This window comes from Falco naumanni, chromosome 5 (genome assembly GCF_017639655.2).
Source record: "Falco naumanni isolate bFalNau1 chromosome 5, bFalNau1.pat, whole genome shotgun sequence".
Taxonomy (NCBI): domain Eukaryota; kingdom Metazoa; phylum Chordata; class Aves; order Falconiformes; family Falconidae; genus Falco; species Falco naumanni.
The window spans coordinates 1,414,800-1,437,825 of record NC_054058.1 but is presented as its reverse complement, the minus strand read 5'-3'; the positions used below and the strand labels follow the sequence as shown (position 1 = coordinate 1,437,825).

Sequence of the window (23,026 nt, the reverse complement as noted above, 5' to 3'; positions counted from 1 at the left end):
AGTGTTTATTTGTTTTTAATGATAGTATAAATGAGAATGGAACAGTCAGCCAGCGGCTACTTTAGCCTCTTATTCAGCAAACCACTAAAGTACATGCTAAGCTTTTAGAATCTACTAAATTTCATTAAAGTCAGGTCTCACTAAAGTTGAGCACATACTTAAGTGTTTTTTCTGAATTGGATTTATGTTGAAATTGGCTCAGAATTGCAGTTGTCCTTATTGTTTGGTTCACTGAGGATTGTGCAGGGAAAAAAATGGGAGCAAATAAAGTGTTTTGCTTCGGACACAGACGTTTAAGAAAAAATCAAGTAGAATTAAAGGGAATTACTTAGCAAGAGATGTTTTCCCCTTGTAAGCAATTTGACAAAGTTGAATTGGAAAAATTGTTCAACTCTCAAATCTGTATTTTTTTTATTTTTTTTTTTTTCTAGAGAAAAGCCTGAATCAGCCTTGATTCAGTTGATATTCAGTTTGACATCTGTTGACATGGATGAAGCATAGTTGCAACATGTTCCTGAAGTTATTTCTGGCCACTAGTACTAGTTGGGAAGCCAAGTCTAAGACAAAGAAAGTGATTGGCATAAGGCTGCCCAGCCAGGCAGGGGAAAGAAGCAGGTATCATGTCAAGCATCCTTCCCCACACCAGCTCTGGGACAACATCACTTTCAACAAAACCATACCAAGCTGTTACCAGAAATCTGTTACCCTTGTTTATTTAAAAGCCGCACTTCACAGACAGATTGACTTTTCTAGCAGCTTGCACCTAGTACTGATACATCACAGAAGGTTTTGGAAAGAAGAATGTTGCTGATACAAACCAGATTCTTCTTCTCATGTTTATTTACATGATCTGAGTTTATTTGCTCCTGCTATTTTGTAAAAGAATGATCAAAAGCTGGTTCATTAACTCAGAGAAATACAGAAAGAAAATTATGCTTTTCCTTATTCTAGTGTCCTTATCCTGTAATTTCATGTTCCCTGACCTTTTGGCTTGCTAACTAGCAGATCTTACGCTGGCTAGTCAGAAAGTGTGGCATCTCTTCTTAATAACACTGCACTAAATTGTGTGATTTTAACTACTTACAAATGACTGACTACTTTGGCATCTCCCCCACCACTCCCCTATTCTTTTCTGCCTCAGGATGTAGCATAAAAAGAGAACAGTTCAAAATGGGCTGATCCTAGCGACCAGTTCTTCTAACCTCTTATTTTCTAAGCAGAAGAGAGACAAAAATTAAAAGAGAAATGTAAGAGCATCCAGGAGTTCATAACAAGGATAGTTCTTATTCTTTCCAAGAAAGACTAGAGCAGCACAGTTTCATAAATTATGTTCTTGAATTGGAATTTATTGGTATTCAAGAGTTGAGCTGAAGCCTTTCTTCATTTGCTTGTAGAGAAGTGCATCTTAAAAAAATGCCCTGATGCAAAGAGCACAACACAACGATATTGGTTTTGGGGTACACCTAGCAAGGGGGAAGGGCTGTGCTAGGGGGATTGAGCCCTCTTGTCAACCCCAGAGATGTTTCTTGTGAGAGAGGAAGAAGTTAGACTAGAGCTGGGAAAGGCAGAGAAACTTCCCGGTTACCTATGCAGGGTTGTTCTGTAGAGCCATGGTGGACTTGACCTCTGTGGGCTGTGAACACAGCACCCATTAACACTTCTGTATCTTCTAAGGCCAGCCCCAGAAAAGCTATTAATCCTGTAAATTAGGAATTAAGAGCAATTCAGTTGGGTGACACTTGCTGGCAAAGCTTCTGCAGGAGATGTAGGAGGAAAGGCTTGCTTGAGATGCAGGAATGTATATATGATATGCAGGAATGTACTCTAAAAGGCACACAGGTTGAATGCCTGGCTGTTTAAGCTGCAGGCAAAATTCTGAACTCAGATTTTGCAGACAACATCCCAGTGCCGCATGCACCATCCAACGAGGATGTAGAGTGTCTTCATTCTGCAGATCATTCCCCAGGCATTCTTTCTCCATCTGGCCAGGACTGTCTAGTCACTTCCCAGAAATATGGCGTGGGGTAAAATAGCTGTCACTGTAATGCACCCTCGTTAGCATGGTCGATAGGGCTTTCTTTAGAAGCAAGGAAAGTTAGGGAAACCAATTTCATGAAAAAAGATACCTTAGCAAAGTCTTTTACCTCCTATTTTATTGCAGCTCTTAAGGGACCTAATCTCCCCTGTACACAAAGACAAAAATCACTGAAACTACCAAGAAACCTTAGGCTGGTGTTATATCTAAGGCATCTTTTCACACACTTTAAACAACTGATAAGATAGTAGGCTTTTGATGGGAAGGGTAGGAAACAACGAAATTAATAAACCATGACACAGCAGTCCAGAGTCTGGAACATAGAAAGGCAAAACAGGACACCTTTAAGATGTAGACCAGGTGGATTCCCTGGTATCTATGTCCTCTACATCTTGAGATTGCTTGAGGATCCAATGTAGCTCCCAGCGTAAATTAGGGTAGTCAATAACTGGTGGGTTTGTGGCAACTTACCAAAAGGCTGCTGTGACTCTGGAACTCCCTAGGGCTTGGAAATCCTTCCAAGCCCTGCTGTTCTGCCGTGGCCCTGTGTGGTGCTGTAGCTCCTCAGCATTTCTTAGCAGTTCATTAAGCAATCTAATGAATTTGTCAGATGTTGTTTCTCATCTAGTCATTTCCCAGTGAGCGCTGGGGGTGTGGCCGAATGCTTTGCTTGGTAGATGCTTTGATAACCTCATGCATTTCAGTACTCCCTTTTATGTATAAGCACATGCACTTTTGCTGCACATGTACTGAACAAAGCATAGGAGTGCAAAGATGAGAAATTGCAGAATTGTCTTATTTGCTTCTGGTATTTGTTTCAGAGCTTTGTGATATGTCTTGTAGAAATAAGCTTTAGCTCATTGCAGAAAACTCTTACCCTTCAGAGGAATAAAAGCAGTCAAGTCTATAAGGCCCCTAGAGCTGCTTCTCAGGCTGGCTTACGGCCGCACCTGTGTAGAAATGGCTCCAAAGACACAGGTCACCCTCCACATAGATTTCCACCAAGCGCTCACTACTCAGAAACCACGTAGAGCTCGGCGTCTGCTAACGCATCCCTGTGTCTGCCGATGGGGTTTGCTGACTGCATTCAGTGAGTCTCTAAGGTATTTTCTGTTACCACTTCTGTTTCTGTTTTTTGCTTCCCACCATCAGCAAACACAGAATTATTTCTACAAAGGGGTATTGGTTCCCAGGACCCCAATCACACTGATCAGGGGCTTTGAACATGATACTGGTGGCACAAGTTACTTGAGAAGTGTTACATGAATCCCAAAGTCAAGTACAGTCCTGATGGAAGGGTGGTTGCTATAAACCCATGCAATCCCAGCTACGCTGCTTGGCATGTGATCACCTGCACTTTTTGAGCCAGTGCTGAAGTGGAAGGGAGATCAGAGGTCTCATAATCCTCCATTAAATCCACACATGGTAAATGCTGCCTGTGGGCAGGTTTGGGGTTTTACCTGGTTGTGAAAGACCCAGGGTCTGATGTTCTTTTGACTGCGGTTGCTAGAGTCAGATTTGTTTAAGACTTCTTGAACCGAAGTGTTCTGGTTAGTCCTGGCTCCTTTTTCTATGTCTGCATTTCCCCAGAGGCTGAGACATCAGCCTCTGAGATTTGAGCTTCCCCGTTCTCAGGTTGCTGCGTTGGGCAGAATACCAGCAGTGATGCCCTAGGCATAGTTCTGCCACGCTGGTATTTCATGGTGCTAAACAGGGATCAGGGTGTGACTCCACACTCTCATAGTGGGCTTTTTATTTGGACACTAGTACATGATCTTAGGAGTAAAGAAGAACTAATGATATGACTGCTACATGAAAATAATGTTATAGGTACAAAAATTCTAGAAACTTAAATGGTAACTCGCTGATGAACTTAACAATGTTGGGCATATCAGATGTAGCAGAATTAGATGTGACACAATTGCCTGGTTTACTATTTTTTTTTAAATGTTTAGTTTATCTTGGACAATTGAGAATGTTACTTTAGGACAAGTGCTTAGGTTTTTCATGGCCAACTTAAACACGTCGTTAGGCTTACTTTTCTTTCTGCAGACTATTCCTCCCAGTGCTAAGAATATGCCCTTTTTCATTTGAACTGGCCAGGTCTTTTTATTTACGAGCTTCAGCAGCTTCTTCAGTACCATGGCTGATGTGTATACAGTATTTTGGGCTTCCTCTTAGCTTTTCCAATGCCATGTTGCATAATAGGATATTAGCATCCTTCTTCCTACCAGCAAAATTCCATTTATAACAAATAACACCCCCTTAAGCTAATAGCAGGGCATAGAAATACTGTCCTGGAGATCCTGTGCTGATGGTCTTTATAATTTTGTAAAGTCTCATTCTTAGTAAAAGCTCGAGCATTCATGTTTTGTATTTAGTTCAAAACCAAGTGTATGGATAGTGTTTGTAGAACAGAGTCATTATTCTAGATCTGAATTTTGCTCTACACTCCTCTTGTCTCTCAAGTCTCTAAACTTTTCTGAGGCTGAGATTCTGTTTCCCCATCATGCTGTTGATCCAGACAAAAATCTCCTGTTTTGGGGGAGTGTGATGGGTGAGAATCCTGTCTTTCAGCACTAGCAATTAGTGCTTTATAGTAATTTTCAGTTAATGCTCGCCTTCTTCAAAGACATAACAGTTTAATTCCACAGACAAAGTTCAAATACAGGTCCTCCATTTGAGAGCACTAGCATTCTGGTTTTGACTGCATCTTTGATGTGCTCATACCTCATTTTGGCCAAAGAGGTGCAAGAAGGCTGAGCTAATGCCTACTCTGGTGACATATGTGAACAATTTACTTTTTCCCATATTGTCATGGTACCTCAGCACTAAAAGTCTTGTCTCAGAACTATTAAGACTTGTGTCCGGTGTCCATTGTCCACTTCACAGAAGTGCCCTCCTTTAGCTGTCTTGAGCAATTAGATTGGACACAAAGCTGACCACGAATATCCTCTCTGATTTCTGTTCTACCTGAACCTCTTCCTTGTCTGTTGAGGGCAGTTGTGTTGCTCATGGCTTCAACTTTACTATGATCTAACTGTATGCCTTGTGTTAATAAGAGAATTGCAAGGTACAGCGGGATATCTGCTGAGGAGTTTCCATCACTTTAGCAAATTACAACTCCTTGTTAGTGAGGCTTAATTTAGAACCCATAAAAAAAGCTAATGAATTATTCTGGCACTTGCATTGCACAAGGTATAGCTTTCCAGCCAGTAATTATTTTTTCAAATACAAAGCTCCTGAGCTATGCTGGATCTTGTAGAAAAGTACAGGAACTTTGAAACTTCAACAAGCAAAAGCTGAAGAGGGAGTGCTTGAGCACCTTCTGACAAAGCACTTAATCAGAAAACAGTGATTTGAAAAAAGCAAGAAGCTCTGTGGAAGTCTTCCGGTGGGGCAGTGCTTTGCTGAAATGCAGCAGGAGTTGCCACAAGTTTTTGCTTCATGCCTGACAGGCTGCAAGGGGTGGGTGAGCAGCCTGGCTCCTCTAAACCACACAACATTGCATCTCTAGGACAACCTCGCCTGCAGGCTGTGCTGGCCGTGGGACATCCAGGCCTGCCAGTGGTGGGACAGCACTGCTGAATAGGCTATGTGGGTCTTCTGGGGTCTGGGACAGCACTGTTGCCATGGCCGGGATCAGGAATCTTCCCCGGCTCTCTGCTGTAAAAAGGTCCTGAAAGCTCAGGAGACTCAGCTGAGCTTGATCTCAGGTTGGCATCCAGGTTGATCACGTGAAATTCAGTGGGTTCTAATTGTGGGCTGAATGGGAGGGAAAAGCTTTTGGAAGATGAGAATTTCTTGTGAGGTTTCATGGCCTTGTGGATATAAACATGTGCAACTTTGCCTTGTGTTCAGCTGATGATCTACCATAAGTTAACAGTATCATGCTGTTCCAAAAAAGACAGGTGCCACGCTGAGATGTATAAACAGGGCTGCAGCCTGCAAGAGACGCAAAGTGATCCTGCCACTCTGCTCAGTGCTGGTGAGGGCCTGGCAAGGACGCTATGTCCATTTCTGGCCACTGGTCTGCCTTAATGTGGAGACATGCTGGAGAGAGGCCAGGGGAATGAAACAAGAATTATCTGAGCTCAGGAAAGCATTTTATGAAAAAAATAAAGATTAAATTAATTTAGTTTGCTAAAGATGATTATGAGGAGGGAGGCACTGGACTGTATGTGGTAGATGGGAGAAGACAGGCTTCAGTTGCAACAAAAACCATTCAAGTTAGATGAGTGAAAACATGTGCCTCAGTAAGAGCAGACAGACGTTGGAGTAGGCTGCCCGGAGTGTCTGACAGGTTTTCTTCCTCAAAAGGTTTTAGAGAAAATATGCCAGGAACAGCACTACTATTGCTGAGCCCTTGTTGAGCTAAGGGGCAGGCTGCATGACCCCTTGAGGGCCTTTCCAACGCAGCTATTATATGAACTTCAGCAGCTGCTGTTTAAAGTTTAAGAAGTGCTTCGTAAGTGATATATGCCATGAGTGTGGCACTCAGCTCCTTTTCACCCGAAGAACAAAGATCTGTTGAACATTTCTGGCTTTTCTGCACGATTTAGTCTGACGAGTAAAACATTAATTCCACTAGCAAGATGGCACTGCTTGCTGCAAGCCTTCCCGACACCTGCAGCTCTGCCCTGGGTACCATCTCTCCCTCCTCAGGTGCTGTTTCTGCCATGGCAGCAGTGGCCTGATGTCTCCCTCTGTTCCTGGAACCACTTCAAGTTCCTCCACTGAAGCTTATGTGAGAGAGCTGCTACTTTACTTCCACTTCCAAGAGAGTTCAAATTCAAGATGACTGATAGTTACAAAACAGAGTGGGGTAAAAGTATTGAAGAATCTTTAAAAATGGGGAGGGGGATTAAAAAATAGGGCTCTGTCAAAAAAAAAAAAAAAAAAAGGAACCAACTGCTTACTTTTTCATATTTTTCTTGCAAAAGAAATCTTAGAGAATTGTATTTGCTGGAAGGGAAAATGTGTTCTGCATCGAAGAGTTTATAATCAAAGAATTTATGTGCTAATACTAAATAATGGTTTAAATGTAAAAATATTTGCAAAGGAAAAAAATAGCAATGGATTCCAGGCTTCCTTCTTAATTCAGTTGCTTGTTAATTTAATCTTTTTAATTTATTAGCTGAAAAGTGTAGGACCACAGTAATTTGTTCTATTAGTAGTACAATTTCCACCTATATTTTGCTAAGTTTTATGTCTTCAGGCATGCGTTAGCAGGTAATTCAATCTTTGGCTACATAATGCATTCCTTTAATAAGGAAGAGGCTCATAATCTTAATCCAATTAAAGAAAAAAGAACTGAAGGAAGATTTGCCACAACAAAAGATGATGCTAGAGGATATTATCTTGGCGCACTGGCAGCAAGCTAATAACTGTTCATCAGGAAATCAGTATCTTCCAGTATTTTCAGCCTCAGGCATGGATAGTGCTTGAAAGCAGCTGGGAGACCTGTGTATCTCCTTTTAATGAGTTTGAGATACCTGGTTTCCCAGCTATAGTTTAGCCTTTTCTGGATATAATTTGTGCCGTGGCATCTTCAGACATCTATCCCTCAGTTTGCTGCTTCAGGGATGTGCCATCATGTCCACAGACAGCACCTCTGATATTATTTCAATTCTGTGTCCTGTCCCTGAGAATAGCTCATTCCAAATTATTCAGGGGGATGCCAAGTAATACCCTATACCACGAATGAGTAACTTTTTTTTCATTGTCTAACCCCTTGTCACGCTCCTGAAGGACATCTTGGAGTACTGAGTGCTGTAAATGCTGTTTTAAAATTAACCCTTATTTTACCAGTTTAGATCTTTCAGCTTTGCCTGCTGTGAGAAAAAAGAATTAAGAATGTGAATTTACGTTTTCTACTTTTAATACTCAAGCCACGTATTGTCTGGTGGCAAAAGCTGGTTCCTAAATATTCAGTAGCATCAGCTCAACCCCCTCCATAGCATTCCAGCAAGCTAAATTACATTGTCTATCTGTTCATGGTGAAAATCGTTTCCTTTTTCATAAGCAGGGAGCCCCAAAGGTAAAAGAAAGCCTTATTAAAGGAAAAGCAGAAAAACAGAGTAATAAATCAGCAGGCTATGGTCTGGAGCTCACCCTCTTCCATCCCACCTTGGCTAAGTCCAATGAACAGTTTCTTGCCCAGGCCCAGGGGACTGCATTGCTGGCCACCTCCATCCCTGCTCTGGCAGGAGCATGCGAGCCCCCAGCCCTCTTTGGCAACTGGGAGGGATGCAGGGGAGGGGACGCCTGAGGCTGAGCAGCACTAGTCAGACCAGACCATCCCTTTCCAGCCTCTCTTCAGAAATTACCCTCCCTGCTTCAAACCTCTAAGTACTGGCCCCGCTTGTGCTGGCCCTCACCTCAGTACACTGTATCACCTTTTTTCCTGCTTCTTTTTTTACTGCTGACAAAATGAAAATCCTCTTCTTCTTGTTTCCCTTTCCTAGGACCCCTCCCTGCTCTCCTGGAAGGCTATGTTGCTGGCTGGGGGGACTCCTCAGCCCTGGGGGGACCCCTCAGCCTGCCCTTGGTCTGGGCACAGCAGGGTTTGTCCATTGCTTACCAGATGTGATTAGCAGGATTTTATTCATAGTACCCTCAAACCCAGTGGTATTTAAACAAGAATGCTCTGCCCTAGTATGACTGCTGTGCCTGTGATGCCGGCTCCCCCGGTCCTCCTTGCTCCCTAGCAGAGGCGGGCAGGGAACTCCCCACAGAAAGTGGTCTCTGGCCAGAGTTCCAGGCTGCTCTTCTTTTCCTTTGCCTGCATCAGCCATGAGCTCTTGCCTGTCACATCAGGCTCCATGTACCGTTTTATCATTTCAGATCTTTTCTGCTCTTCCCTTTCCTTCATATCCTCTCTTAATTTAAACAGTGCCCACCCATCTAACCGGGAAATCGCTCCTGGACCCTCAACTTTTTTGTGGACTTTCCAAGCTGATTTCATACATGCTATATGCTACACTGGGACAGGTTTATCTGAGCTAACACTATCTGCAAGCATATTTAGATTTACTTTAATAATGCCACCACATTATTTCCCGGGTTTTAATTTTGCTACACAGCAGCGCATTTAATTTACTTTTTGTCTGCTGTTCCTTACTGAATTGTCCAGAAGAGGACCCAGGTTTGACCTGCTGTTGCTGACTTTCTTGTGACTTTGTTGTGACTGCTCATTCTGGAACATATACAGAAGCTAATCAAAATGAGTGTAAAAATATTTGGTTTAACTCATGGTTGCTTGTAAGAACAGAAGCTCCTGGCATAGCTTTTCATGCCTGTGCCAGACCGAAAAGGTGGTTAAGCGGGAGATGTATCTGCTCAGACAGGCCAATGAAGCAGTCAAGGTGGCAAGTGCAATCAGCTGCACCAAAGGCAGGGCACCCTGTGCCACTGCTCTGTGTCATTCACACTGGGACCGGCTGGACCAGAGCTCATGTGATAGCCCTCACTGGTCAGCCCCAGTCTCTCACAGACCATTTGCAGGCCCCAGAGCGATTTGTGAGGGCCTTACCCACCTTTGGAAGGTCGGACTGCAAAACAGGTGAGGCAGTTCAGCTGGGGAGCAGACTGCTCTTTTTCTCAGGGACCTCCCGCTATCGGTTCACCCAGTGTTGGGAGAGTGTCCTTGGAAAGTTGGCAGCAAGGAACAGACCGACAGTAGTAGAACGGTTTGACTGCGCTTCTCCTGGCTGCCTGACCTGAGCAGTGCTTGCAAAAAAGGACGGGCAGAGTGGTGGCAGGGATGCTCTGGCCACTGTCCTCCATGTGGTTGGGAACTTTCCTAAGTGATCCTCACACTGGGGCAGGGAGTGCGCTGTGAGCACTGCAGACAACATGCATGCTATACTTGACCTCCCCATCTGCAATAAATGTAATGCACTCCTGAAGTGCTGAGCTTGCTGCACATTCGCCATCTGTCTGGCTGTATGCACAGCAAGGCTAGCTGTGTGTCAAGGCAGCGGGCCACAGCATAAAGCTCTCTTCTCAGCTGGTGGTCCATGTCTTTCTTCCTGCCACAAGACCAGACACCTGTTCTGTAGCTGATGGTAGGTATTTCCATGGGGCGCCAGATAGCAGGAGGGCTTTGTGAACCAGGACGGAGTGGAAAGTGTCTGCAGCTGACTGCAATGATTGTTTGCCTTTCAGTAATTCGTCCCATAGGACCTGGCAGACTTAGCCTCAGCCAGGTGGAGAGAGAGAACATCAGTCTAAAAAATGTCTGAAATGCTTTTTCATATCTTTTCTGAATCCATAAGCAGCAGGAAGAAGATAACCTTTCCCTAGCTAAAATATGGCAAAGTGTTTCCTTCCTTATTTTCTGTTGGGCACCAAAAAAGCAAGAACCAGCATCCATCTGCCAGGAAAATGAGAACCCAAAATCCAGGGGACACTCACTTGTTGCACTGCTTTGTCACCTCCTAATCCTGCCTCCAGTTAAAATTCTGTCATCCTGCTGTCACAGGGCCACATGCCAATACCAGAGGCTCCCCAGTAAAAGGTACCGGTCAGATGTTAAGACGACACGCTCACAAGTGATAGATGATACCGCATCCTGGTTAGAGCAGTGTGACATAACTCCAACTGCTTGCCAGAGGAGCATCCCAAAGTGTTTTCAGACTGCCACCATCAGCAGCTGCTGGTCATTTCATGTCCATCTTTCAGATGTTGAGCATGGTGTTGAAATCTTCATTCAGGAGTAGGAATCTAGCAGTCAAGTTTGTGAAAAAAAATGGGAATTTCTGACTTTGGATTGAGTCACTTGGATGCTGCAAACTTGAAATTCATATTTTTCCATATGAAACGATGAAAAAAATCCTACAAAATCTTTCAGTGTAACTCCACATTTCCTGGTAGAAAATCGTTTGCCTAGATGTATTTTGATCTCTGGCCAAAGATCTAATTGCCCTTGCCAATAAACACGTGCTTGTTCAAGCCAGGACCAAAGAGTAGTTTAGAGTGGACCCACTACAGAGAAGTGCAGCATCTACCCAGCTCTCTAAGTGTGTTGACCACAGAGGCATGAGAATGATGTGAGCTTTGTCTCTCTTCTCCCATTGACTGCTGCATCTGGACCTTCATTTTAACAAAAATATATGAGATATTTCCAAACACCTGGTGGTCATATAGCATGCATAATCAATAAGGCTGGCTACTAGAAGAACTCCCACAATCACAGTGTTTCCCTGCAGTAGCTCCTTTTTTGATGTAGGTAGAGGTCAAATCTGTCTAGATACATTTAGTGCATAGTAAATCATCCTCATAAAAAGGTTCTCAGCACTTGAAAAGTCTTGATGACTTTTTCAGAAATTAACTGTCCTCAGGATTAGCAATGTATGCCTAGCTTCTGTTCTGAACTTGACTAACTTCAGATTTTTACTGCTAGCTTTTAGACCTATTCCAATAGGCTCAAGAGCTGTTTATTGTGAATTTTTTGTGCTGCCTCCTCCCCCCTAGCCATAGCCGTTTTCATATGCCCTAAGTTAGTTCTTCATTTGGCAGGCATGTAGACGTGCCGCAGGGAAAATGTATTGGGCACAGAGAAGCTGCAATATTTCTCATCCCCGGGATGCAGCCTTCAAAGTTCTACAGCTAAGCCTGCAATGACATGATCACCGAAACTTTCAAACCGTTATGATTCATTATGGAGAAGTATCTTGATTTCAAATGATTCCCTGGAAGTCATCCTCACTTTCAGTGTGAAAGAAGTCTTTCTTGTGACCTTGTTTCATTTTTAGCAAGGATAAGTTCAAACCAGAGAGTTAAAAACAATCAGTGGAAAGGAGGGGATGGACCAACCCCAGAAAATTATCAATTATTTGCTTGAGAGAAAGGTTTGATCCTTACTGCATTTGATGCTTCCTTATTCCCCACTTGCCCATCCCAGTCTCTCATGGTGTGCTGTGTTCTTGGATGTCTGGATCACAAGTTTTACAGGGTTCCCTGTGACCAGAGTCATACAGAACCATAGGAAGATTTAATAACCCACCTTACATGAGTGATAGAGAATTAAGCATCTGACACTTGTTTGAGGAGATGTGGCTGGCATCACTGGGGTTGGCTGACTTACTCTGTCAGAGTTGGTGTGTGTCCCAGTGAGCTTGTTGAGTGGCAGCAGCCTTGGGGGCATGCTGGGGAGCTGATTTGACAAGCAGAACCACTGTGGCAACGTGGGGCCCTGGTGTGTAGCTGGAATCACTTTTCATGTCTTTCTTTTACAGTTCTCAGAGATGGGCTCTCCATAATGTTTTGGTTATGAAGAAAGGACGGCTGAATTGTTCTTTTGCAATGGAGAAGACAGAGGGAGAAACACCAGCACTGTGGCTCCCACCTTGTTGCTTATCTCCCTGCAGACATGTGTCTCAAATCCTCTCTGTGCTGTATTAAGGAAAGGGAAAGCTTAGATATTACAACACCTGCTTTCTTTTCCAATTTTGCATCCTATAACCCCCTGGTGAAAAGAGGAACAATGACTTTATATAGCTGCTGCTTGATTCTTTGGCTATTTACCTGGAACACTGCTGCCTATGGGCCAAACCAACGGGCACAGAAGAAGGGAGACATTATTCTTGGAGGATTGTTCCCCATTCATTTTGGAGTGGCTGCTAAAGACCAGGATCTAAAATCAAGACCAGAATCAGTGGAGTGTATAAGGTAAGCCACAAAAATTGAAAATACAAAGTTTTGGTGGGGAAGTCTTGACCTTTCTTTACTTCAGGTGACATGCTATACTTCGTGTAAATACGGTCTGTGACTGGATGCTTGTAGAAGCAATGGAAAGATATAGTGTAAATAATAGAAAAAACAAGGGTGTAAAGACAGGAAGGGTGTACGTTAAACAGTAACATAAAAAATACTTGGACAGTGAAAGAGGGCAATTTTTGTATTACCCAAAGCTGCCAAAATGTGAATATACTGATCTGTCTGGCCATTCACAGTGGACATTTGAATAGTATCTGAGAAGTAGCTTTCCTAGCACAAGGATGGAAAATAACCTGTAGTGCCCTTAAGTTCATTGGATTGCAGTCATGCATAGCAAAATAGCTTAGAAATCAAATTTTGGCATTTTTTTCCAGTTCTGCCTCTCATCTTATGGGACTTTACAAACTGTTTAGTTGCCTAAACAAGTGAATAGGTGAACGTGAGATGGGTCACTGCTTTTGAAAAAATCCCACTGAATGCACAGATGTCTCTTTAGGACCTTTACAAAGTCCCAGACTTGAACTCCTTACCCAGGCTTTCCTCAACCAAAGTTCTTTTCATCTGTGTAAACAGTGCATATAGGTTTTGTCTTAAGTCTTTGGCAATTAACCCCGAGGGAGAAATGCACATGAAAACAAATTCTCTTATTATTGAAGTGTAGCTATTTTTATGATTGAATATGGGGAATTTTTAACCTTACAACCCTGCACATAATACACATAACAAGTTGAAAGTGTGGCAGAAACTGATGGCAAAATGAAATGTCGTATAAACAAAATACAAGTAATTGATGTGGAATTTTGTCATGACCATGCATGGGAAAACACTTCAGTGTTATAAGACTTCTTCTATAATCATATGTGAAAAATTATATACCTGGAATTATGCAGACCTCTCATCCTATTCTGGGCATTGAGTACAGTCGTGCTGCAGATAGCAATGAGGATCGGCTGCCAGCATCCCTGCTAGGATGTCAGGTGCGGTTTCCCACTGAGACACTGAGCAGGACACATCCATCTAGGTTGTGAGATTGTCCTCAGATGCTTTCATAGGGAGCACACAGACAGAAGTGTAATTAAACAGGGGTCTTTGGGCTTCTTCTGTGCATGCACAGGAAAATCATGAACTAAATGTATGTGAAATGTCTGCTTCATGGAGAAAGAAGCTGTGCCAGATTTTCAGCATTTTTTTCTTCCTCAGACACAGCATTTTACAAGTGGAATGCTGCAAGATGATGAACATTTTTAGCTACCTTGTCTCCTTCACCTGCTCCAGGTGGCAGGCAGACAGTGCAGTTATTTGCAAACTGAACATAGCTTTCATTTCTGTCAGCGCTGGGTCAGCCTCGGTGACTGTCTCGACATGGTCACATTATTAGAACGGATCACAGGAGAATGTGCCCTCAGGAGTACTACAAGTGTGTGGCTGCCAAAAGATTTGCTAATGAGGTAGCACTGCCAACAACAGGCAAATCCTGAAAAGCCAGACCAGCTGTTTTAAGGACACAATGGGAGATCTTTCTGGGTGGCATTTGATCTGCTAGAAAGCATCCTCCACCTGAAATCTGCCTGGTTAAAACCCGTGTTCCTCTTAACCCCGGCACCAAGAAGCTGGAGGTGCAAAAGAGAGGGGTTGACTGAAGAGACAGGCATTTGTGGTGCTTTGCTGCACTCCAAGGACCGGGATTAATTGTGAGGTGATAGCGCAATGCAAATGGGGAGAATACCGAACAAAGGTCAGAGATCTAGCTGCACAGGAAGTAACAACTACAATAGGAACAAGGGGATGATTGGACTGGAAGTTCCTTAATTGCACATGTCTTTACCAGAAAATGTCCATTTCTAGGAAAGGTTTACTTCAAAAGAGATTGGGCTGAGAAGCCTTTTTGAGACTGGTCATCAGATTTTCATGATGAACAGAATTAATCCATGGGACAGTTTATGTGTATTCCTTGTTATCGTTACATGTTAAATCGAGAGCAGATATTTTTCCTGAAAGGATTTTCTATTTTAAGCAGTATTTAAGTCATAAAATTTCTCTGGCTGGACCTGTACAGAGATCTCTCAACATGACCATGGTGTTCTTTTAGGTTTTGGTTGTACATGCCAGCTCTAAGAGCCCAATACATTCTTCAACTCATGAGCTAGAGTATTTCTTATCATGTTTGAGTTTCCTTGGTTCTGGGCAACTGGCTAGTCTGGAATGATCAAACTCATATTTTCAGGGAGGAGGGTAAATTAAAAAAAATAATAATTAAAAGATAGGTTCCATTTCTTCCCAAAGTAAAGTCTCCCCAATCTTGTACTTTCAAAAACTTTTGTAGGGTGGGAAATCTGCTAGAGGAGCATAAGTGTGGCTGTACCTGGTCAGACCAGAGGTGCTAAATCTGTACCATACCTTTGACTGCCCTTGTTGCCCTTTGAGCCTTCTGCAGCGCTGCTGTATCTTTTCAAAGCAGGGCCTAATCAGTTATATACTTGGCCCCTTTTTAGATGGCTGCGTACAACTTTTAATCTCTTTATTACATAGGAAAATGTGTCTCTGATCTTATAAAAAAGTTAGACGCAGGTGGCCCTAGGAGCATGGGTGTTTTCTCTCTCTCCTCATATTCTCCTCCATTAGGCAGCTGCAGCAGCAAGTCATCAGACTGTACGAAAAGTTCCTGGCTTTGAAACCAAGGCAAGACCTAAGGGTGCAACATGAAACCCTGTGCGTGGTTTGCCCCAGTCTCTTCTGGAGTTCAGTATCAAACAATTTAAGATAACATGGCTTTCCTTTCTTTTGAGGGCTGTTCAACCTGATCTGTGCGGCTTGGACGTTTTCCCACACATTTAGCTGTGTTCAGTGCCGTACCTATGCTCCCAAACAGGGCTTCGCAAAATGGGTAGGAGAATTTTCTCTCCACTTTCTCAGTTTTCACACTCTTCATACTATTGCGGCACCGCACCTTTCTCCCCAGCTCAGCCCATGTACTGGCCTGAACCTACTGTGCATACCTTGCACATGATTATTTGGAAAATTGTATCCATATATCCAAATTATATCCATAACTCAGCAGTGAAAGGAAAAGGGAACAGTAATAACCTGTTCTCTGTTGGTTTTGTGCTGTTTCTACTGATAATGCATCTTCATGCTTTAAGCACTGAGTTGTAGAGTCCAAAGTGAAAATTTACTCATGATTTTGCCACACCAGATGTCAGATAGGAGTACAGAAAGCCAGACCAAAAATTCCTGTTTATTGTTTAAGCAATCAAGTATCCCACATTTGGTATAAATACACCCTCTGTCTTTGTATGCCTCAGGTGCTGTTGCAGCAACTTTCCTTATAACGTTTGCTGATGCAGATCTGATGTGTGCAGTGGAGGCAGAGGCTGAGAGCAGCACAAGCAGTCCTGGACCTCCATTCCCTGTCAGCACCCACAGAGGCCTATTCATAACCTGATTTCACTTGATTTCTTGATTTCAGGTAGATAAGCAGCAGTGGTGGTGATGGTATCATTAGTATTGATGTTAATTGTTAGCATTATTGCACAGATGGGCCGTACCCATGTATTCCCCTTACTCTAACGACCTGTTTGCAGTGAGGATGTATCTTTACTGAGCTGAGATACAGTGCTGCCAATGCGGTGTCGCTAGGTCATCACTTCTAATGCATATTTCCTGTTCAGGCTGTGAAATTGTAGTGAGGCATCATCCCCATGCCTTAGTGCAGGACCTCACAGAGCATGGCTCCAGGACACATTAGCTCACAGAGTCTGTCTGAGAGAACAGAGAATGTTAATTCTACCCCTTAAGGGCATATTTGCTAATCCCACTGCAGAACTGAATGCATAACATGATATTTAGAATTTTCTCCCTAAGACCAAATTACATCCTTTTCCTCTTTCTCTTCCACCCACCTTCTGAATTTTATTTTTTTAATTTTTAATTTTCTTTGGTCTGCGTGATTCCCCTTACCCGCAGCCCTGGCTTGTAAGAGTCATAAGCAACTTGTTACACCTACCGACTGCAGGAATCCAACAGAGGACTGAAGGTCTCCCCTTTGCATAGCTTAGTAATAGCAGTGGTAGTAGCAGCAATAACATGTAATTAATGTACTGGAAATCTAGAGAGGACAGAGAAATTAGTATGTGCATACAACCACTAGAGAAAGAGGAACACTGGTGTGAGCCAAGAGACGTGTGCAGGCTTTGCCACCATTCTTGAATAAAAGTACCTGTCAGGTATGGGAGGGTAAGTGAAAGCTGTATTTAGAGCTTTCACATTACTTTCTCCTTCTTTTCCTTCATGTTATATTGCTTTTAGCTTAGTGCCTTGCCAGCGTTGATAAATGAAGGTCATGAATTCACATGAGGCTGTGAATTACTCCTTTATGGAGACCAACAGGGAACATGACTATTTTCTGGGCTGGATCCAGACAGTAAGAGCTGTTCAAACCAAAACAGACAAACAAACAAACAAGGGATGGAGCTGTGGGGAGCTGAAACCCTGCGGTGAGCTCATGTCCCTTAATTTACATACCCTGGCTTCGTAATGTTGACTGAGACATTTAAGCCGTCCTGAGCACCCCTTGACAGGCACATTTAGACCAATCAGAAAGAAACCTGTGGGAATCAGTAAGATCTTTTGAGTTTACTATCTAGCAAACTGGACTGCCACAAAGATAATGTCCCCTGCAGATGTGTCAATTGAAATGAGGATTTGCAGAGGAACTGACTCTGATATCTCTGCCTGTTTGTGCCCCTGCCTGGGAATAGGAAGGCCAGTGAGCTGCGTACTCTGACAGGTGGGAGACCAGGCATCAGAAGGTAAACCTTTAAAGAACTGAGTGTAAATAAAAATTCCTATCTACACCTTTGGGCACTGAATTATTTACATTAAACTCTCATTTAGAGCTTAATGCCCACTTTTCATAGCACCACATCTCAGAAATATTAAAATACAAGACTACACCTATGCACCTGTAAAGTAATACAGCAGAAAATAAGTTTTGGAGGCTCCTTATTTTCCACCAATAAAGTATCAGTGGCTATTTAAAGATTCTGGAAATCTAAATAAAAGTTTGCTTCTGTTAGCAAATCCTTTGCAATTTCTTCATGGAAATTACCAGTCAGGTTTCTGCATGGTTGACAGAGCATTCCAGTGACTAGTCGTATTAGTCATTGCAGCAGCATAGCACAGGTCAGCTGCATCGGTGTAACCTGCTGCCGGGTTCAAAGGCTGCTCTTAACCATCACCCATGTACGCACCAAGCCAAGAGGAACCTGTCTGCAGCCCCTTGCTGGGGCCTTAGAGCAACAGGAGAGAATTTACCCACACAGTTTCCATTCACAGGGATTGAAGGAATTGTGTAACTTCGCTTCACTTAGACCAGTTTAGTGGCACTGCCTTCATCTAACCGTATCTGTGTTACAGTACTGATAACAACACCGTATCAGTTAACAAAATGAGACTTTGTCTAGCTCTATCAGGTATGAGAGAAGACAGAGCGAGGTGTGTTTGTCCCCACCCCCTCTGATCCTCTTCTCTTGATCTGCTGATGCGGCTGTCAGCACAGGTGCAACCGAAAAGAACTGCAGGTCTCCTGCCCAGGCTAGCTTGAGGTGAATTATCAAAATAATTTCAAAGACATTTTGGAATCTAGCTTCCAGAAAAAAAAACAAAACAAACCTACCTGCCTTTCCCCTCCATAATAAAACCAACCCAAATTCAAGTCCCTGAAGTACGGTCCTTATGCTGTAAATAAATGTTCATGAGGAGCGTATGTCAGAAAGGAAAAAAAAAGCAGCTGTGTTAACATGGACCTTAGTCTGCCTTTGCTGAATTAAATGGCAAATACCTCCTTTGAAATCAAAGGGAAGACAGTCCAGCTCTTACTGCTTCTAAACATACCATCTGAAGATACCACCTTGTGGTCTTAAAAAAAATATTAAGTCAAAATGCTGTCAAGCAGGCAAAATAATTTTGTGTCATACTCCACCTGTATAATTTAATGTGAGCAGGATTAAATATACTTCTACATGTACTCAAATGTGTGAAGCTTTTCAAGGTAGTACAGTGGTACCTTTGAACTTCCCAGCTTCTCAGCAGTCTTCCCTTTAAATAGAAAATGCTTTCATATTTTTCTCTCCTACATGAGGAACCTGAATATAGTTCCTGCTTCAAATCCTATTTTCATTTTAATTAGAAGTATCTGTAGACACATTTAGCTTTTTAAGAAGTGTCACAAGACCCTGCTTTGCTGCCATTCATCCCAGTGTGCATTACTGACCACGTGAGGCAACACGATGTGCCCAGCATGTCTTTTTTCTGTACACGACACTCACTGCCTTGCTCACATTGAGACTTGCCCTTTTATTTCAGAGTTCTTCTGTTGCATCTTTCTCCTTAATGGTTTGGAGATAGAGCAAAAAATAATCTAAATGACCAAGTCACTTCTAACGGTAACGCACACTCCTGTGTTCTAAAGGGTGTCTGTTTTCTAAAGAGTGATCTTACAAAAGCTAGCTGTCCCTTTGGTCATAAGATAGAACTAAGGATTTGCATTGGCCTCAAACTTTTCAACTTGAAGAGATCTGTACTAAAACCCTGCTGTCTGGACTTTGAGGTGCAGCATCAGGGCAGAACCTCATTTGGAAGTTGGCAAAAGATGTCTGGAGCAGGTGAAATCGAGTTGAGTAAATGCAGTTTTTAAGATTTAAAGATAAACCTTAGATGTGATATCTTTAGACATTCTGATCCTGGATGAATCAGATATAACTCCTGGAATGGAAATAATGTGGCTATGTTAATTCAGCTTTGAAGAAGTCAGACATAGCTAACATCAACTTTGGAAGCAATTAGTTTAATCCAGCAATTTAAAAATCTTCAGGTCATGCATCTCAGAGGTTGAAAGTCTGTGATTTCATGAAGCTTATCTTTAGAAATCTTCACCTTGGTAATGGAAACATCTCTCAAAGCATTTCAAAATGGCACTCGTGAAACCTAAAATGTACCATTTCATATAGAATCATATCTTGGGCAGGCTGTTTTCCCAGGCTCTTCCAGTTCTGGGACCCGTCAGTTTTCCCAGTGGATCTCAAGCACAACAGCTTTGACACTTTCCTGTTTTCAGCTGCAACTCAACACAAAACTGCAAACTAACTGCTATCCTGACGCATAGTGCATTGCAAGGAAGGGCAGGTTTCAGTTCATGAAAGATCCTGCTGTTCCAGCTGAATTACCCTAAAACATGGCAGCTTCACAGGCACACAGCTGGTTGCTTATGCAACTTTACGGGACAAAACACAGTAAGTAAAACCTGCAAATTAACATGTATCAAAGCTACTTTCTTCCTGCTGCTTTACATGAAGGAGCTTCTCTCTTTTTTGGATAAGTAGTCATCACTCAGCATCAACTTCTTTTGCTGCCAGCCCATGCAGTCCTCCAACCAGGGACTCCCCAGTCCTGCAGCACACTTGCCACTGCACCCCCACTCTGGGTTAGTTCCATGCACAGCTGAGAGTCAGAAAACTCAGCTTCTCCATTTTAGAGAATAGAAGAGGCTTCAAAAAACACATTTTCAGTTTCACAGGCCAGTTCTGAAGGCATCTTCTGAGCTCATGTCTAAAGGAAATGTATGAGGGCACCATAATAATGAGAAAAGTTATTCCTTCAATGAAAGCGCTGAAGTATCTAATTAACAAGTTAGCAAGTTACAGTGGGATTTACATGTATAGCATGTCTGTGTTCACTGGTACAAACAGGTTGACTGTGCTTTCTCTCACTATGTGAAGTGTGTGATGTGAGGCCAGATTTCTGTGAGCTGAGCTGCTAGCCCCCTGTGCACCCCGCAGCACGCCAGCGCTGTGCCTCAGCTTGCTCTGCCTGCCTAAAGCCATGAGGAGCTGACATGGAGCATGGCTGAGCCCACCTCCCTGGCAGCACCGCGCAGCACAGGCTTAGCAGACACTGCCATCTGCATTCAGAAACATGTCAGGGGAGCCTGGAAGGAAACCTGGTAGGTGTAGCTTTGTGTCAGAGCATTTGCTCAGGAATCATGAAATCCAGGTTTAGGGTCCTGAGCAGAAGGGACAGGCCAGAGCCAAGACCCCAGGAATGCTCTCATTCAACTCTCCCAGGCTGTAGGGGACTTTGAACTAAGTTCATCTCATCCTCACAGCCTCTGAAGTGAGCTCCCAAACTGAAAAGCTGAAAATCAGAACAAAATCTTGTAGCACATGCACGCCTCTTCTGTAACCACCGAAGACAAAAGCAAAATTCCAGAATTGGCAGGATGCAAGAAATAGCGTAAGTTGCTTTTGCCTTTTGTGTCTAGAATTCTTCACTCTGTCTCAGCCCTGGTCTCCGTTCCTCTGTTTCCCTCCTTCTTACTCTATTTTATTTTTATTTTTGCTCCTCCAGGTATAATTTCCGAGGCTTCCGCTGGCTCCAGGCTATGATCTTTGCTATAGAAGAAATAAACAGTAGCCCAACTCTCCTTCCCAACATGACCTTGGGATACAGGATATTTGACACTTGCAATACAGTCTCTAAAGCCCTGGAGGCCACCCTGAGTTTTGTGGCCCAGAACAAGATAGACTCCTTGAACCTGGATGAGTTCTGCAACTGCTCAGAACATATCCCTTCCACCATTGCAGTCGTGGGGGCAACCGGCTCTGGCATCTCTACCGCTGTGGCCAATCTGCTGGGACTCTTTTACATACCTCAGGTACGCTTTCACCTCGCTAGTCTAGGTTAGAGAAATGGCCTGCCTGTCTGCTCTGCAGACATTGAACAAAACTTGTTTAATCTTTGCCGTTTCCAATAGAACCTCAGGGAGAGAAACAATACAAAATGGGATGGGGGGTAGGGTGTGTGTCTTATGGTCGAAATATGTCTTGCTAGCAATTTCCAATTCTCAAACACAAAGGTTACGAAGCAGCCAATAACAACATTCAGCCAATAGCAACTTAATCTAGGAGGACTACGGTCCTCTAGAGTGGTTTAGTCTGTGAACGTGGATGGTTTAGGTCAGTCATTGGCAGTTGCCAGCCTTGATATGTTAGTTGTGATGTTCCTTCACCATGGTCACTGTCTAGTCATGCCCAACTACCACAGAGCCCATGTAAGGCAGAGCTCAGTCATTGCCAGCTATTCTTAGGTCGCTCAGCATCTCTGATCATTCAAGTAGGTGGTCTCTAAAGTCGTTGCTTGTGCTGTTCAGGTGCTGCGAAGGTTTCTTCTGGGCTGACCCATCTTCTTTTGCTCTAGGGCCTCCAAAACAGAGGTTGTGAAAGCATGTGGATATGTCCCCCCCTTATCCTGGGGTCATCTGTGTGGTGGTGTAGTTCTGCCAGCTCGTGTCGCAGCATCCTTCTCCCTGTATGCTGGCTCTACTGGGGCCAGTGCCAGCATCTATAGTCCCATCCTTTTGTTTAACAAGCTTGTTGCTCTGCCAAGACCCTAAGCAAAGTATAAGGCTGGTATACTATAGCTTAACGTTGTGGCTCTTGATTTTAGATTTCCACACCAAGGAAAACTTTGGAAAAAGTGCTTGGCCTTGTATAGCCTAACATTTCCAGTTCCTCTTCTAAAACAAACACAGGTACCAGAGCCCACAAGAGTCCTTGTAACAAGATTGTGTCACACTGCACTCTCAGTGTGTCCTGAGAGGATAGATCTTTGCCTCAGTCGGGGCTCCAGTTCCCATCTGCACCATAGGTGGAGAAGGAAGGATTCTTGACTGCCTGGTGCACACCAACACATCTTGTCTATTTAATGTTATCAGTCTGACTCTTGCACAGAGTCTGAAAAAATGGACCGAGCAGGGCAAGAATAGTTTAAGCTAAGTCAAATATTTGTTATCTAGGTATTGCCCAGAGTGGCACTGGAAGGTGATGTGTGATAAATACCATGATGGCGTTTTAAGGGATATTGTTGACTTACACATCACATTGCCAGGTGAGCAAGGGCAGCTAAGACAGGTTGGTGGGCTGGACTGAACATAAGAGGTGTTTGCGGTTCTCAGACTTTCCCTTTGAACAGGGAACAGTATCTGTACTACGAGGCAGCAGCCTTACCCAGAGGTTGCAGAAATGGGTAGGTGTCAGGAGGTTCAGTTCTGGCAAGAAATCTCAGCCAGCTGGCCAAAGCATGGCAACTGAAAGCAGGCTTTTAAACTGGGAGTTGTTGTGTGGCATTAGAATTTGTATTATTGATGTCATTTATAGCAGGGCCATTAGCAAATGCATGTGTAACAGATCCTGCATTTCAGTCCAGGTTGGAGGT

At 43.3% G+C, this 23,026-nt stretch overlaps 1 protein-coding gene across 1 annotated transcript in view; it reads left to right on the top strand.

Moving 5' to 3' along the window:
• CASR (calcium sensing receptor) overlaps nt 1–23,026 on the top strand; it is a 77,643-nt gene that overhangs the window by 22,676 nt on the left and 31,941 nt on the right. The window contains exons 2-3 of the mRNA XM_040597050.1: nt 12,277–12,709; nt 21,161–21,467. Of these exons, the coding sequence (XP_040452984.1) occupies nt 12,411–12,709; nt 21,161–21,467 (606 nt within the window). The 5' untranslated portion in view covers nt 12,277–12,410. The remainder of the gene's footprint in view (nt 1–12,276; nt 12,710–21,160; nt 21,468–23,026) is intronic.